The sequence below is a fragment of the Alligator mississippiensis genome, chromosome 16 (genome assembly GCF_030867095.1).
Source record: "Alligator mississippiensis isolate rAllMis1 chromosome 16, rAllMis1, whole genome shotgun sequence".
Classification (NCBI taxonomy): domain Eukaryota; kingdom Metazoa; phylum Chordata; order Crocodylia; family Alligatoridae; genus Alligator; species Alligator mississippiensis.
This window is the reverse complement of record NC_081839.1, coordinates 28407104-28425016: the sequence shown is the minus strand read 5'-3', so window position 1 is coordinate 28425016 and position 17913 is coordinate 28407104. Positions and strand designations below refer to the sequence as shown.

General features: G+C 45.6%; 1 protein-coding gene and 1 long non-coding RNA gene across 4 annotated transcripts in view; one reads left to right on the top strand and one right to left on the bottom strand.

The window, feature by feature from the left end:
• Positions 1–12913, bottom strand: part of LOC132246454 (uncharacterized) — an 87095-nt gene extending 74182 nt beyond the window's left edge. Inside the window, exon 1 of the long non-coding RNA XR_009457744.1 lies at positions 12573–12913. This is a non-coding gene — a long non-coding RNA (uncharacterized LOC132246454). The remainder of the gene's footprint in view (positions 1–12572) is intronic.
• A 6-nt stretch (positions 12914–12919) lies between these two features.
• Positions 12920–17143, top strand: LOC106738095 (uncharacterized). Of its 3 annotated transcripts, none has more exons than XM_014593765.3 (2): positions 12920–13152; positions 13983–17143. In XM_014593765.3, the coding sequence occupies exon 2, from the start codon at positions 14110–14112 to the stop codon at positions 16489–16491; it is 2382 nt and encodes a 793-aa protein (XP_014449251.2). In that variant the 5' UTR covers positions 12920–13152; positions 13983–14109; the 3' UTR covers positions 16492–17143. The 3 variants fall into 3 exon arrangements, with proteins under 3 accessions (XP_014449251.2, XP_019342838.2, XP_014449252.2); XM_019487293.2 differs by lacking the exon at positions 12920–13152 and adding an exon at positions 13260–13435; XM_014593766.3 differs by lacking the exon at positions 12920–13152 and adding an exon at positions 13260–13443.
• The last annotated feature ends 770 nt before the right edge of the window (positions 17144–17913 follow it).

The window sequence follows — 17913 nt, the reverse complement described above, 5'->3', positions numbered from 1 at the left end:
ATGTTGTCACGACTAGTCCAATTTGAACTTATCCCTGGGAGAAGCTACTCCTGCCGCTACCCATGAGGTAAACTACCTGTGGATTAAGAGCAGTTTTAAGACTTGAATCTCATAGATTCATAGATTGTAAGGCCAGAAGAGACCTTGGAAGATCATTGGGTCCAGCCCCCTATACCACGCAGGAAAGATAACTGGGGGTCGGGTGGCCCCAGCAAGATGACTATCCAGTCTCCCCTTGAAGATTTCCAGGGCAGGTGACTGCACCTCTGGAGGGAGCTTATTTCACAGTCTGGACACCATAACACAGGGATGGGCAAAATGTGGCCCGGGGGCCAGATGCAGCCCGCCAGGCCATTCTCTCTGACCCGTGGGGCCCCTCCCCAAAATTAAGAAAATTTATATTTATCTGCCCCGGCTACTTGTCATGCGGCCCTTGATGGCTTGCCAAAACTCAGTAAGCAGCCCTGCAACCAAAATAATTGCCCGCCCCTGTCCTAACACCTTCATTTATGCTAAAGCCCCTGTATGCTGACTTTGCACATCAAGGTGCCTTGGTGTTTATAAGAATCAGGCCCAAATTCTCAAGGGCTGTCCAACTGGTGATTCTCCGCTGCACTGAAAATATTTAGCATCTGATCCAGCACTTACTCAAGTCACTGACAAAAATCCTAATTGGTAACAGGTGCGATGGACAGACCTGAGCCATAACATGGAGGAGAAACGGATGGGTTGAGATTTCACTTCATTGTGATTAGTTGTTTGGGTTTTATTTCAGCCTAGTCCAGCACCGAATGAGACAGCATTTAACAAGTAAAGCGATTCTCTTGTCAGCTTGCAAGTCACAAGGAAACAGGGGAAGCTACGCCAAGTGGTTTGCTCATTTCTTTTTTATTCTACTGACCATTACAGAAGTAAAGAAAAGGCCATTTTTTTCAATTGCAACAAGCTGAACCAGGGTGGTTCACCTTTTGAGTTCGTTCAAACCGGACTGCTTATCTCTGGCCACATTCCTACATTAGGAGCCTGAATTAGATAAGCCATGAGCCTCAGCAAGTAGAGAAGTTAGCCTGGTTTTCCAAACAGTGCCCCAAATCTGCCAACAAATAGCACTACATCATGAGAGAACATCAAGATACTCATGGTAGTCAAAATGCAAAGCTCTCTCTGATTTTCAAAAGAACTGGCAGCAACTTTATTCATCAACTCCTCTTGGTTAATTGAAGTCACTTAGGAAATACAGAACCTAGTATCATCTGCCTGTCTCTGCCTTCTCTCATCCTCTAAACCCTCATGTTTTAAATCTTCCCTAGTTTCACCCAACTCAAGTCCTTACAAATAAATCTGGATGCATGGAATAAGGGCAGAATTGGAGCCTCTGATCCAAGTGAATGATGATTTGAGTATTGGAGGAGAGAGAGAAGAAGAGATATAAGGTGTGTGAGAGAGTGAGCAGAGAAATTGATCTCACAAATTATGGACTGGATGTTTGTACAATCCAATTTATGAAGTGCGGTGGGGAGGCAATTTGATGACACTGCTGTTCATGGGGGAAGCGATTGGCTTGTTTAAGAATCTGGCAGCAGGAGGAGATATTTCACTTTAAGCTTAAGCCCATCCATTGCAGACATAAGCATTGTGCCAGCCCAACTCCACAGACCTATATCGGGGATTGGCTACTCCAGCAGCAATAGATCTTGCAGCCAATTGAAAAGCCAGCCATTAATTTGGAGGCTGCGGGAGCTGGCAGCCAGCTGTCAGCCTGGTGTAAGACAGTAAAGCTCAGCTTATTTATTTGTAAACAAGATCTCCCCTTGTGATGCTGAAGGATGGGCCTGAACTCACCAGGGCTGCACTGGAGTATGTTTTTGGGGGGTATTTTTTGGTTTGCTCTGGATGTCTGTAATTACATTTTACCCCTGACAGACACAACAATGGAGACTTATGGAGGACTGAAAACATTCAGTGTCTTCATCAGGGACCTGGAAGCTGGCATAGAGTGCATCCTCAGCAAGTTTGCAGATCACTCCAGGCTGCGGGGAGTAGTAGACATGCTGGAGGTTAGGGCTAGAATTCAGAGTGACCTCAACAAATTGGAGGGTTCAGCCAAAAGGAATCTCATGCTGTTCAATAAGGACAAGTGCAAAGTCCTGCACTTAGGAGGGAGCAATCCCATGCACTGGGACAGGTTGGGGGCTGACTGGCTGGGCAGCCGCTCTGCAGGAAGAGACCTGGGGGCTACAGTGAACAATAAGCTGAAGATGAGCCAGCAGCGTGCCCTTGGTGCCAAGAAGGCTACCGGCATCCTGGGCTGAATTGGTACGAGTGTTGCCAGTAGGTCAAGAGAAGTGATTATTCCCCTCTTTTCAGCACTGGTGAGGCCATACCTGGAGTGCTGTGTTCAGTTTTATGCCCCCCACTACAGAAAGGATGTGGACAAATCAGAGGGAGTCCAATGGAGGGTGACAAAAATGGTTTGGGAGCTGGGGGACATGACTAATGAGGAAAGACTGAGGGAACTGGGCTTATTTAGTCTAAGGAAGAGAAGACTGAGAGGGGATTTAATAGCAGCCTTCAACTCCCTGCAGCAGGGTTCAAAAGAGGATGGAGCTGGACTGTTCTCGGTGGGGGCAGATAACAGAACAAAGAGCAGCGGTCTCCAGGTGCAGGAAGGGAAGTTTAGGTTAGATATTAGGAAGAACTTTCTCACTAGGAGGGTAGTAAAACACTGGAACAGGTTACCCAGAGAGGCGGTGGAAGCTCCACCCTTGGGGGTTTTCAAAACCCAGCTAGACAAAGCCGTGGCCGAGGTGATCTAGTTGGGTCTGGTCCTGCTCTGAGCACAAAGCTGAACTAGATGCAACCTCCTGAGTTCCCTTCGAATCCTCATTTTCTACGATGCTATAACAACTGTGTCCCTCCAGGATGAGCACAGGGGTCAGAGGCAAATGGCTGTTCCTTCTAAGTGATAAATGGGCACATAGAAAGAAACAGGAACGGCTGCAACCCAAGCTGCAATCTAAGACTTCCTTGCCTCTGGGAGACGTTGCATCGCAGCAGTGAGAGCTGGGGGTGGTGCATGCAAAGCAACTCATCCTCCTTAACAGCAGGTAAAAGCAATACCCGAAAACAATTCTCTTGGCTCATCTGAGGCAAACCTCAGACAGGTCAGAACAGTAGCATCTGCACTGGGTGCTCATGCCACGTATTAGGATGGAGAGACGGATGTAGCTGGCATGTGGGGCAGACTGCTACCAACCTGCAGGGGTGGATGTGCAGGGACACAGCACACCTGAACACATGTGGGTCATAGAGGACCAGGTGCAATGAATTCTCCCCATGCAGTGTCCAGACTTCCTGGAAATACCACTGGCTTCAGATGCATGACCCACATTTGCCCGGATGAGGGCTGTCCCTGATCCATCCACTCACATCACTATCAATGGCTCAGCACAGACCAACTATACCACTTGACCCATTGCAGCCTACTCTGCAGCACAGGATGTGCATGAAGGCCAGAAAACGCACTAAACCGATCCTGAGCTAGTAAAAGTGGAATCAGGGAGTCCCGGCCACCTTGAAAGGGAACTTGTTGCTCCACAGCAGCAGGGTTTGCTGTTCTTAAACCATCCCAGACATGCCTGTCCACTCTCATGAAAACCTCCCATGAAGGGGATGCTACAGCTTCCCTAAACAGCTCGTTCTACGTCCACAGAAGTGCGCACCCTCTCTCCTTCCTCGGGAATTGCTTTCGAAACAAGGAGCTCTTCAGAGGCTGAACTGTGCCTCTCTATAATCCTTACAACAATACTTCTGATCCAGGATTGAGGCCCCTGGCCTACTACTGCTATTGATAGGAACAATGAATAGGTCTAATACCACACTGTTTTGCACCCTGTAATGAGACAAGTAGCAGCAGAACTGTATCCTCAGCCCTATCGGTGTATTTGGCATAAAACTAGCGAGTCTACCAGTACTGAGCTCTGCTGTCTTTTCTACATCAGGCTATGCTTGAACTGTCTTTGGCATCCTTTAGCATAATGCCTGCTGAAGTCCCAGATCCCGGTGTCTCAGCATGGTGAGCAGAACCCTATCGATGCCACAGCCTGCCAGAAGCACAGACAGCAGGTGCACCATGCAGACCCCTCCTTGGATGGAAACAACCTGACCTCATTCACTCTCTTCCCCCAGCAATGAGTCATCCCAGGGTGACTACAGCAATTCAGTCACAACAGTGCCCGTGGGCTAATCTGTTTTGACCACAGATCCCCGATCTAACAGCCGCCCTGTTGTCAGGGAAGTTTGCAGCATGGTGCCTGCAGCACAAGAGGAGAGACAGCATGGCTGGCTGTGAAATCCTATTTTAGAAATCAGAGCAAGAGAAAAACACAAACAGTCCACAACACAAAAATCACATCCTTTGGGGCATGCGTGGGCAAGGAAAGAGGGCTCAAAGTTCACCCCGATTTACCATGGGCAGCTGGATGCAGCTTCCCATGACATATGAACAAACTCGTTGCCTCCTTAAAGCCACTGTTGCCCTCCCATGCACCCACCCGGACCATTATGGACATAATTGGCTCTTGCCTATTTTCCCTTCCAGGGCACAAACTGTGGTATAACAGACACTGAACTTGATTTGATGTTAGCTCATATGCTCACTAGTTAAGGTTGATCATCCTGAGCTTGGGGAGACTGAGGAGAAAAAAAAAAAAATAATAATCAAAGAGGAGTCTTTTCCGATCTAATTCAGAGAAGGGACAAGATGTAAGCTGAGTTACATGAAGGATAAAAGCCCTAGAGGTGTTTTACTGTGTCACGGTGCATCAGGCTTTGCTGAGCAGCCCCATGTGAACTCCATTGTAGGATTCAATTCAGTTCTCTCACCCCTTCTCTAATAACTCTGAATAGTAATTTAACTCTCCTGCCCAAAACTAAGGCAAAGAAAAGGGTTTCACTTTCTACTAAGAAAGTCATTTAACAAGTAGCACTTGAATCACATAAACTGCTGCTGAGGAGGTACTCGGTCTCATTCAGAAAGGGAAATGATTCAAATGCCCCAACTAAGCTCTCCTCTATGGAATAAGCATCCTATGGAAGAGAGATGGCTCCATCCACAGCCTCCTGCAGTGACTCCTATTGTGTTTGAAAGACAGATCCTCCCACATACTGGCAGTCTGGTGGATGCAAACAGCCAGAAAGGAAGAAAACCCCACTGGAGGTCCACGTTGGACCTGGATGGACTCAACTGTGGCCCATTAACGCTTTTGCATCTGTGTATGGGTCCCGTTTTGCCCTGGCATGAAGGATACCTTTGCATGCCAGGCAGCTTGCCTCAAGTCTCAAAGCAATGCTGCATGGACTGTGTCATAATCCATCCCTCAACAGTGAGAGAGCTACCAGCAGTGCTGCATGCCGGCCCTTCCCTTCCCAGCCCTTGCATGATAGCTCCTCTTGGAGGTTGTGGCATGCCAGCCTTTGGGGAGCAGCTGGAGGCATTAATGTGCGTTGTACCACGTGCAGGGACTGGTAATAAGACTTGCGGCCTGGCCGGGTGTCAGAGCTGGCATGCAGCCATTAATGCCATTCTAGAGGAGTGCAAATTGAAGAATTACACACCACAACCATGTTAGCTTTGACCTGGGCACTGATTTCAGCGCAGAGGTAATACCTAACTACACGAGCTCTCGGCATCTTCCAGAGACTGAGCTGCCAACACAAACTGGAAACGCTTCTGCCTTGGACAGCAATGTAGTGTACAGGACTCATGGAGAAATCCAGGAGCCTGCTTCACAGTTACAGCAAACTTTGTGTTACTCTATATGCCACGCTGGCACACTTACAGGGTGTCCCGAATTCTAATCCCAGCTCTGTCACTGGCTCTCACTGGAGCCTTGGTCAGGTCACTTTCTACCCGTGACTCAGTTTTCCCCATCTGTAAAATGGAGGTGATGCCAGCGGTGCCTCTCCTAAGGGGATGGATGCCTTGAGAAATGGTTAATGCTAAAAAAAAAAAAAAATGGCTAAGAGGTGTTCCTGTGTCATTCATCCCCCCCACAATGCTATCTACTGCTTCCCCACTGAATTACAACCTCCTGGGAGTCAAAGATGTTGGCAAAGTGTGAAACCAAACCAATAATAGAAAATGCCTTTGTGACTATGGCTGTGTTGTGAAAAATCCCTGCTTATTCCAGGAATCTGATTGCAGGAATGTGAAATGATCCATTTTCTGGCCCATTTGCTGGCCGTGAGGAAGCTGAGTGTTGAGATCTTCAGCAATTCCTCTCCTACCCAGGGCTGAGCCCCCAGCAGGCCCACACTAAGATGTCTCGTGCTATTCCACGCAGCCTAAAGGATGCCAACCACTAGGAACAAAGCTTGGGACTTTGCCCTGGTTTCTATGGGCTCATCTGTCAGCTGGGCTTGGACGTGTCTAAACTCTGGTAAACAGACTGACAGTTCATGGGATAAATCACACAGGCTTACATGATGCTGCTGGAAGCCCAGCTGTGTTTTTCCTTGGGATTAATAACCACCAGGAAGAGTCTTGGCTTTGGGCTGTTACCCTTGGCTGTCCAAAGGGATTCTAGGAAATTGAGACTGAACTGAGATTATTATAATGGACAATATTAGAGAGCGCACAGCATTGCAAATCAGACTACAATTCTTCTGTCCCCTGCAGGACATGAGTCATTCCCTGGGGGGTAGCTACACCCTTAAAGATTGGTCTCAAAATGGCAATCACCTGGCACCCTGCAAGTCACTTAGGGCCAGATCTGCAAGTGTAGTTAGGTGCTTAAGGATGCAGATGTACTAAGCTGTGCTTTGTGCATATAAAAGATCTGTTACAGTCAGGGTGAGTGAATGACCCTAATTAAAGCTCATGTTTTGTTGTCATAATGGCAAATGTCACTGTAAACCTTTGAACCACCAGATGGCAATTTCTACCCTCTGTCTCTATTTCTACTAAATTTATTGGACTAGCATAACAATGTCCAATTGCCAGCTAGTAAGAAAAGGAAGTCATCTCTCAAGATTATAGTGTTATTGGATTGATATATTTTACAACTAGATACTACGGCCATAAAGATATTTTTAAAGGATGAGAAAACTCCCAAATTACTTTGCCTGCACATGGCATATCACTGTAGGACATGGAAATGAATTAATGCAAACTCTGCAATGACTATAACAGCACTTTGCTCTCAAATCACACCTGTTATCCAAAAATCTGTGGGTACTTTACAAATCCAAGGGAGCTGATTTTCAAAGATGCTAAGCACACTCCATATCAGCAGACCTTAAATGAAGCTGGGAAGATTGGGTCTTAGTTTCCCCATCTGTAAAATGGGGATAGCAATATCCAGGGTACATAGCAAGACTTGGATAACTAACTCACACAAGGGCTATGTGATTTCTCTACCTTTACAAAGCAAGAAACTGGCAATTCTGGGAAGTGACTGCAGGCATCCTGCTTCTTTACTCCACACACTAATACCATGACAACATTTCCTCCCAGAAAGCTCCCAAGTAGTTGACTGACTGCCTTGCTTCTGAAGTCATATTCTTGCCAACTGAGTAGAAACCCAACTGCTGAGAATACTAAAAAAGGGTGGAAAATATTGTAATGCCACATATAAAAGAAATAGTATTTTACTGTGTAAAATAAACATGCTAGAGGGCAGGGAGGATTTTAATTAAAAAAAACAAAACAAAACAAAACAAAAAACAACATTTTTCCCCCTTAAGTTTGTGTGATCCACATACTCAAAATATGGGAAAGCTGAACAAGGCAGTGGATGCATAACAGGGATCCGGCAGATGCACAGCACCCTTAAGCCATGCTTTCATGGTTGCTGGAGTTACTTGCATCCCATACTTACATACCTACTTACATTCATTGGACAAGGTAACTCACCTGTGGGGCGATGGGGCTTGCTTTTGTGCAAGTTCCTCTTGGTGATGGCTGGCAGTACGTTTGGTCTGACTGCTGCTTCAGTTCAAGTTTAGTGCTTTGTCTTTGCCAATTGTACAAGGTATAGGTCCTTCTGAGAGGCACTTTATACATTTTTAAGCCAGTAAATCTGTATGTGGGTGTGCATGCACACTGGAAAAGAAAGGTACTTACTGATATGCCCAGCACTTCACTTAAATATATGCCTCGATTTTCAGGCACTTGGCACCCAAACACCCCCCCAGTATTCTCCATGGGAGCTGCTAGGTGCTGAGCGCTTTTGAAAATCATTTCTTCAGATGCCTCAAGACAGAACAGAGTGCTTACTCTCCGGTTTGATCCATGCAGCTCTAAGAGTCTCACAGCCTCCAGGCTTTCCCAAGCAAATGTCCATCTCAGTGTTGTACTTGGTTCCTGCCAGTCTGTCCTAATCACCTGAAAGCTTGAGACTTCAATCGTTAGACACTGCAGGGCCAATTCTCCCCTGTGCAAAGGGAGAGGAGGCTACCATCGCCAGTGGAAGGGATTTTATACAGGCAAGAACAATGACAGGGTGCAGTAGGGCAGGATGGAGCAAGGCATATAGTAAATGGAATAACTGACTGAGGGAGGAGCAATCTGCTGCTCCAAGACGTTTTGGGGGAAAAGGTTGGAGCAGCTGCCAAGCTCTGTAGAAGCCTGGGGAAGTATTAAAGCACATGTGCCTAGCTCCAAGTGATTGAACATAAAATTCATGGGAGGTATGTATTTTTTAGTGCATTGCTCAGGACCTCGTGGTTCCTCAGGTGTGTCATTACAATGTTGTGCGTCACAATGGGACTGCCTATATATTTTAATTCTTCCCTACTACTATTGTAGGTATGGCTTATGAATTTGCTCTTGGCGAGTGTGGCAATTCTTTTGGAGACTGATAGATAGCTTGTGCTGCCTTTTGCTATTTTACTTCACCCTCCTTTTATTTAGCATGTAGACTTTCAGTAAGGGGGTGTTTGTGAACAGCTGTCATAACAAAACTCAGACCTGGGTGCAGTCAGCAAGTGTGGCTGGAAAACACAACACCTGTGGCAGTGTGAGGTGCCTGTCTATTTATATGTGCTGCTAGCACAACACTCATTTCTGTAGGAGCACAGGATAGCTTTGGGCTAAGCTTTCGGCTAGCCTACACGAATGACATATTCACAATGGATCCTGAAGTGCAGACACAGCAAAACAAATGAATAGGCTTTTACCTTTGCACACAACCAGGCCTCAGCTTGCCATGTCTCGCCCAGAACATGTCATGAAGTAGTTGTATAGGGCTCTGATATGTTATAATGGTTATTCTGCCAAAATTAGTCTCATCTTTAATAGCTAGGAACTGAAAAAACAGCTTTTACATCTAACTGGCTATTAGCGTACCCTTGTACAGACAGGGGCCACTTAATATAAGGTCCATATCAAAATGTCTGGTGAAAAGACCAAAATGCCAACTGGAACTTGAAAAGTAGTTTCCAATTTTTAGATTCTCTCCCCCCCCCCCCTCAAGACTGTTCAAACACTTCCTCTTAGCTGGGGTCATGAGGAGTAAGGGCAAACACCATCCTATACTGTATATCCCTTACCATCTCCAGAGTAACCAACACTAGCATCTGAATTAGCCTATGCAGATCTGTCAAGCTAATGCATTGACCATTCACTTCACTTGAACACAAGATCTGCTTTTGTCAGAGAAGTGAAGACCACTTTGCATGTACAATAAGCTATTGAAATTATGTAGCTGTCTAAACATTGCAAGTCAACACAGATCCTCGGGAACTGCATACAAGTAAGGGTGCATTTAAGTTCAGAGATGAGAAGAAGGAACATGAGAGTCTGTATGTTATGCTGTCAAGTGATAAGACTTGTTTGTAATGTAATAAATATTTTATGCCCATCAATGTGCACCTCTGCACTGTACTTGCAGTGCCTGCCCTTCTGTATAGCTACAGGCCTTTGAATGAGCAGAGGGGTTTTGCTGTGCCCCCATGTAAAAATTTCAACCAGCCTATAAAGAGTGCTATTTGCACAATTATGAAATCCTACCCACAAAGAGGCCTAAAAATAGTGAAGCCTGGGGTTTTTGAAGCAGTCAAAGGGAACCAGGTACCCAGCTTTGAGGGACAACTGAAAGAAATTGGGCCCCATGTCCTATTTCACAAGGCGCCTGTATGTCCTATTCCACCCTGCTCAAGGCCCTGAAAATCTGTTCCTGTAAAAGGAGGGTGGTCTGCTTTCTACTCACTGCTTTTTGCAATTTAGTTTTGAGGCTTAAATGAAGGCGTGTTACAAAAGCTGCCCCATTAACAATTTTTCTAGTACAGCTCCTTGAGTTGTGCTGTGATTTTTCACAGCATCCTAAAGGCTGTGGTCATACAACAGGCTTCAGTACCCGTCGCAAAACAAAAGTTGTACTATTCAATTAAATGGGTATAGAGCAGTACAGGCCACTACCTCCCCAGCACTGGAATGCAGTCCGAGCTGGTTTAGTTATTTTTGTTAAATATTGTATAAATTGAGCAGTTAGGTAAGAATGTGATAGGTCAGACCCCGTCTAAGCAGCATCATTATAACCTCCAATCTTTAGTGTATTGAAGATCCATGAGAGTCTAATGAGCCTACAAATACAATATTCTCTTGTGATGTAGAGTGGCCTTTACTCTCTATGAAAAACTTGTTCTTTCTGGGTATGTTGGAAAGCCAAGACACTGAAGAGCCTCTCTCCTCCAAGATAAAAAACAGCTTTCTTGTGCCTAAAGGCACTTTGTCTCATTCTCCTTTCATGTTCCAAAAGTCTGCCCTCTTATCTCTAACAAGCCTTTCTCCACCACTTGGTCAATGGTGCCTTACTTTTTAAAATAGCTGTTGTAAAGTAGACTTCAATCTTGAATTCTCCCCTTGCAACATCCCCAATCCCCAGAACAAGTAGCCTAAAGTACAGAACAGAACAAACCATGAGGCACTGTAAAAAAGTACTCCATTATACAGCTCCGCATCATCACCTGCAGGTTTGTGTATCTTCTCTTCCAAGAGGCACAAAAAAAAAAAAAAAACATGCTATTGTTCACGGGATATCTGGAGAAAAGGCTGGAAATGAAAGTAACTGTTTGACCTACTCTGTATACATTTGAGAAACAACGTCCTTGGGATAACAGGATAAAGAAGGAACCCCTCCCCTTCACGTTTCAACCAGAAGTTGCCTAAAAATAGCTTGTTTCACAAGGCAAACACAACTACAAGAACTTTGAGAGAGTAGCCTGAGCTCTGTATGCTCAAGTAGTAATGCTCATAGGTAATAAGGAGAGATGTGCTTCAGCTGATTCCAGAGGCTCCTAATTGCCATCATTAAGCATGTTGATGTTTGATCATCCCTATCAATGTAGACTTTGAAGTAGGAAACAAGTTTAAAACAACAGTAGCAAATACTTGCAAATGCTTTCCAAAAACCAAGACACTGCCATTCTTAGGAGCCACTCATACAAAGGGTAAAAGCCTTGAATATAATGGCTCTGGATCCTGTAAACTGGAGCCTTGTTTGTTACGAGGGTTTTCAAATATTTAAGGCTACTGACATCTTTCTTGTGACTCATACTAAGTCCTAGTTATGTTCACCTGGGAACCTCCATTAAAAATGTATTTGCTGTTGTATATCCCACTTCTCTGTTTAGCATATTCTGTGAAAATATACATTTCAGCCTCAGTCAGTCCTGAGTTTCAAAGTCCACCTGGTTTAGGTCTGAGTTCCTCTCCTACAGCGGCAGGGGGGAAATTTCATTTTTTTTTTTACCTGAAGTCTTAGAGAGGGTGCAAGCAGGGTACAAGACACGTTGCTGGCAACTGCAGTTTTTAATTATGAAACACAGTTCATGGCCAACTTTAACTGCCCGTCATCTACATGCCTGCCTCTTCCAAGACTGCCCTTATCTCTTTCAAACTTTTCCATAATGCTCATGTTTCCCAGGGTGCCTGTGAAATGCTCTGGAGCAGTTAACAGAGAGAGGGGGCTGTGGCACCTGCTGACTGTAGTAGTCACAATAGTCTCATTATGCTTAGGCATGCAAGCTTCCCTTCTGTGCCTTTATTGTATTCACCTATCCTCTTGCACTAGGAGCTGAGACTGGGAGGGCTTTTTAAATGAAGATTATCCTATTATATATTTCCTGTTAAACTGTAGTTATGCCCAGCACAATTGACTCTGGCTCCCTTCAAAAGACAATACTGGGCCTACTTCTGATATCTATCATTTAGAGAATGCATTAACACCAAATGCACAAAACCACATTGTTGGAAACACCAAGAACACCTATAATATCTTTTATTTTGTGCAAATACAGGGGCTCTGAAGGAGAAGATGCTGATAATATCTCCTAGCCCAAGTATCAGTCCAGCTATAAGAGATAGGGATCATTGAATTAACCAAAATACAAGGTCCCAAAGGTGCTCTAAGATTTTTCAGAAAACAGAGGCTCCCAAACCCACTTAGGTATTTCAGTGATGAGGAACAGGAGATTCTGCAATTCTACCCAGAGTCTAGCTAAACTGATCTGTTAAATCCTTTTCTTTCAGAAACAACCCTTTATTCCTTCTTTTCCATGTTAATACTCACATATGCAGGTTGGTTTCTGAGGGAAGCAGGAAGAAATTCATCTTTCCCTTTACAGATGGGTACTTGCATTATAAAACTTGCCAAGGTACCCTAGCCATAGATCAAGGTGCTCATTCTACTAGATGCTTTTACAAACATATAGCAAAAAGATAAGCCTAGTCCAAAGAAATCAAAAACTAAACAAAAAGCAAGAAAAACCACAACTAAATACTACCACCCAGGGGTGGGATGTGCCTCTCTTATGTCTCACTGCCTAGGAGTGGTCTGATTAAGTGATGAGGTGATGACAGCTGCTGAGATGCCCAAAAATAAGATCAGCTGGCATGACAAATAGCCATCCCAGCTACATCTGTATGAAAGCCATGGGATCTATTAGACTGAAAAAAGAGAGAACAGGGATTTGGCTTTTTTTTTTATTATGGGTTAACAACATTGAATTGTTTTATATAAAGCATCACCCCAAGACAGCTTTGCACACAGCTAGCCTGCTGTGCAACAATTTGTTGATATGATGTCTTTTTAGAGAACATGATGTTGCAGGATCTCACAATGCATGCTGCACGCTGAAATTCAGAACCAGGTGAGAGCTATCAGAAATAATATGAGTGGGCCAATTAACCCTTTTTTTAAGCAAATTAGAATCAGTCACACAAATGTGCTGCCTCTTTCATCTAGGAGAAAACAGGAAAGCAAGCAACAGGCTAGAAGACCAGTGATTAAGTGGAACTAATGTTCAGGGTGTTGTGGGGGGGAAGTAGTTCTGTGTGGGTCTTTAACCCTATATAAGAGCAATACAAGTATTTGAATCACTTTAAATGCTGAATATTTAGCATAGGCTGTGAAGCTCTTACGTTGTTTGGAGGGTGAGCTGGTAAATTAAGGGTTTTTTCAGGTTTTTTTTCTGTGAATTTGGTTATTCTGTTCTAGTTCTTGTTAAAACAGGTCTGGATATATATTTAGCTAGTATCCTGGGGCATTATGAAAGCACAAGGATGCTTTGTTGCTAAGTAAATGGCTGGCATATTACAACAAAAGAGGCTTTATTGTCTGCTCTGATGCAAGAACCAAGACTCAATTTGGTGGGGAGGGATTTTAGGCATTTCAGTTAGTTTTGGGATTCTCAGTTAGTAAATCTGCTCCATAACAACAAAATGATTAGTCCACTTCTAGTAGAAGTGATCCATGTGTATAAAGTTGGCCTCTGTGATAGTTGCTCTTTCTGGTTTAGAAGAGGGCTGTAACGGTGCATAATAAATTGAAGTGTAATAATAAATATCAGCACTGATGTTCTCCTGGGATGTGTATGGAAAGAAGGGAGAGGGGTTGGGGGTATCCCATGTGTTAACTCTAGTCTGACTGCAATTAGTTATCTAAGATGTATGGGTGCTCATGCTGTTCTTTCCCTTACAGATGTGATACCTGTTGTGTTGAGCTGGTTTTGATCCAGAAGCTCAACACCTTCCTTTGTCCCCTCGCTCCCGGATTCTGCCCCCTGACGGTCCGTTTCTATTTCTGTTGGTACGGCAGCGCCCCAGCGATGGGGAGCAAAAGCAGCAAGAGCAGACTCGGCATGATTTTTGAGAGATTGAGAGAGAGAAATGCCAAGAAGAATGTCATGGAGATCAAGAGACTACCGAAAAAGTTTGCGGCCCATCCTGTTGCAGAGGTAACACAACAGGCTCCCCAGGAAGTTAGTGAGGCCCAGCTTGCAAAAACAACTGTGAAAAAGCCTAGCGTGGTCCAGGCTCACACAGAGGAAAGGGGTGAGAGCCAGGTTATGGTAACAAATGTTCAAAAAGAAACTGAAATGACTGGTGAGACCCGGATGAATGCACAGACTATGCTAGTGATCCCTCAGGAGGTAGAAGCTCAGTCTGCTGTGGAGACCTCCCAAATTAGTGAGAGCCAGTCTCTTATGGAAACCGAGTCCCCACAGGTCGCAAGGAACCATGATCTCAATCCTGTTGCAGAGCCCAGAGAAATGACCAAGGTGCAGCTTGTTCCACCAAACCCCCAAAGTGATCTCCATGATGTTTCATCCCTTCCTACCTCTGGACACAGCGGTGAGATGCAGGATGGTGCAGTGATGGCACACGGCTCCACAGTCGGAGCCCCAGAAAACCCTGATGCTCCCGTGACGGCAGGAGAGAGCGAAGTGCAGTTTGCTGCACTGCCTAGGCAAGCAGTTTCCCAAGGGATGCATGAGGTACAACCAGCCACAGGGACGTCAAAGGATAGTAAGACCCATGCTGTTGCAGAGTCTGAGTCCTTAAATGCTGGAGAGATGGGCATGGCTCCTTCTGTCGCAGGCACTGCTGAAGAGACTGATAACCTTGCTGTGGCACCATGCATACAAATAACTCCCTGTGAGACTGAACCTACTGTTTGCAGTCTCAGTGCCACTACTGAGACCCTGTCTCCTAAAGCCAACATGCAAGACACAGCTGAACCCCAGGCCATGGCCCATACTGTACAAGAGACCAGTGAGGTGGTGATTACTGTGGGAGCCAGGCAAGAGAGCCTCTTAGAGACTGAGCCCCAGCTTCCCACACCGACCATGCTGGAGACTGACCATGTAACAGACCCCAGTTTCACAGCAGAGATGACACCAAGGCATTCACAAAGGTCTACTGAGGCCCATCCTGCTTCACAGACTGTACCACAAGCAACTAGCAAGGCCTGGCCTACTGAAACTGGGATCCAAACTACTGCAGAAGATGGCACAGCTGTAGAGGCAACGGAGACCTGCCCTTGTCCTGCTACACAGACTACCCTAGCAGCCAAAGGGGAGACTGATGAGACCCAGATTGCTGCTGAAACCTCTATAGACACAGAGGCCTTGCCCAGTATGGAGTCTGCAGATGAAACTGCAGCCATGACTGAGGACCAGGCTTCTGTACATCCCGTGATGGGAAAGGGCAAGGCTCAAGCTGCCATGGATGTCACAGAGAAGATGCAGCCTATGCAGCACAGCATACAAGTCACTGAGGTGCAGCCCACTGCACAGGCTACGGTGGAGACTGGCGCACAGGCTATTCTGTCAACAGCATGTGAAGCTGAGCTTGCCATGGGGGAAAGGGAGCTCTGTCCTTCTGTAGATGCTTCTCTAAAGGCAACAGAGGAGATGGGGAAGAGCCTGTCTGGAGCACAGGGGAGCGGTGCCCAGTCTGCAGATGCCTTTAGAGAAAATGAGCCCCATCTTGTTGCTGAGATGGCACAAGGCACCACAGAGGTGACTGAGGCCCAGTCTGCTGCACTGAACACTGAGGAGATGAGTAAAGGGCAGCTGAGAGCACAGACAACAGGGGACTCTGAAGCATGGGTGACTCCAAGGACCGTACCAGAGCCCACAGAAGTCTCTGACCTGGCCCAGTCTATTAAAGAGACTGCACAAGGCACTGTAGAAAGGACTGAAAGTCAGGCCACTGCAGCAAGTGAAGTAGCCCATCCTGCTGACATAGTTACAGAAGCACCACCAGCTGCCAGCATCCCAGAAGGGGCTGGGACCACAGAATCAAAGGGTGGGAAAATGGGGGCCAGTTCCCAAGTCACAAAAAATATCTTGGAAGCAAACAAGGAACAGCCTCAGGAATGTGAGCCCAATCCAGAGCCAGAGCCACAGCAGGTCATGGAGCAAAAGCAAATGGCTTCGGCCCCTAAAACTTGTGAGCCCATCAGTGACGCTGCAAATCTGCAAACTGTAGAAGCTCCTCCAACAGGACTTTCCATGAATGGTGTGAAGGACAGGCATGAAAAGGCTGAGGGTCCTGCCACCCACCCAGCAAAAACCAAAGGAGCCCTATCTTCGGACATCACTCCTAGCAACCATGGCCCCCTCTCTCTAGAAGAACCATTCCCAAAGGATGCAGCTGATCCCATTCCTGCGGCCATGGACCCTGCAGCTTCACAGACCTGCTGACCGAACTGATACTGCTGCCTTAGTGATCCTGAACTACCTTTCCTGGCTATAATAATAACCTGCTTTTGGTCATTCTCAATGCGTGTAGCACATGAACCCACCCAGCCCTTGTGCGACTCCAAGAGCATAAACTACCTTAACTGTCTTTGGGTACAGCTCCCCTCCTGCAGCTACACCACCATCACTGCCTTTGCCATGGATTTATGCCAGTAGGGTTAGGAAGTGCAGTCTTCTTCACAAGCAGTTGCTTCTTTAGATTGGTGCAGCCTTTATTTGTGTGGCTCTTTCTGTTGTTCAAGAACACTGGCTGTTTTCCCCCAACGCTACTCTGCTGTCACAGAACACCAGCCACTTGATTCCTGGCAAGCGTTTCCCTCGCTGTTCTGTAAATGAGCCTCCCTAGAGCTCTCATGAGCTATTGTGTATCATGGTGGCTGCATCTACACTCTTTCTCCCCACCACAAATTTAAGGCCAGTTCTCCATTGCAGACAGATGCTCCAATTTACAAACTTTGTTTTGTTGGTTTTTTTTAAGGGACACAGTATGTACAGTTGGTGCATTTCCTTGTGGAGTGGTGCAGGTGAGAGCACGTAGACCTACTTGCTGTAATGTTGTTGGAGTCCTGAAATAATAAAATAGTATTTTCTGAGATCTTCTGCTCTCTGTGAAGTCTTTTCCAGCATGTTATTGCTGGGGTCTGCTGCAAGAAGAAGCATGCATTGCTGGATATGTAAATCAAGTACGTCATGGCACAAGATACATGGAATAGCTTGCAGATGCCCTAGAAACCTGCATGCAACATGCAGCTGGCAACAAAAGGGTGAATTCCAACACCCTTTGGTACTCTGCTTAGCCAAGGCTGCTTCCTTCACAGAACAAGAGAAAACACCCTCTTTTCCTTGTTGGCCACCCTATTATGGCCTCTGCTGTGTCCCCTTAGAGGGGGTGGCAGCAGTCTGTTGGCATCCCTCAATATTCTGTACTCTGTTTCTCTTCTAGTCCTTCAGGTCAGATCTGCATTTCTTACATTAGTCTAAACCTAGAAGAAAAATACCAGACTTGTAAGGGTGTGAGAGTAAAGCCTGGACCTAGATGAAACTGCATGATGTGTCCTCTATTTATACCCCATAGTTAAAGCTGGAGCACTCTGTTTCTGACTCCCTGGGACTGAGAGATTAAAGAGAGACTCCTTGTATACTCTAATAACAATTCATTGTCTTTCTACTACTCTGACTTTGTGCAAAAATTAAAATCAAGCAATTAACTTCTCTCCAGGGCCCATCTCTTTAAATCCATTCTGTTCTCCCATAACTGAAATGTTTTCCAAGCAGTAGGCTATTGGGTGTGATTAGATTACTGCAACTTTATTCATACTCCCTATTTAAAATGGCATCCTTGAGATACATTGCTATGTTATGCTT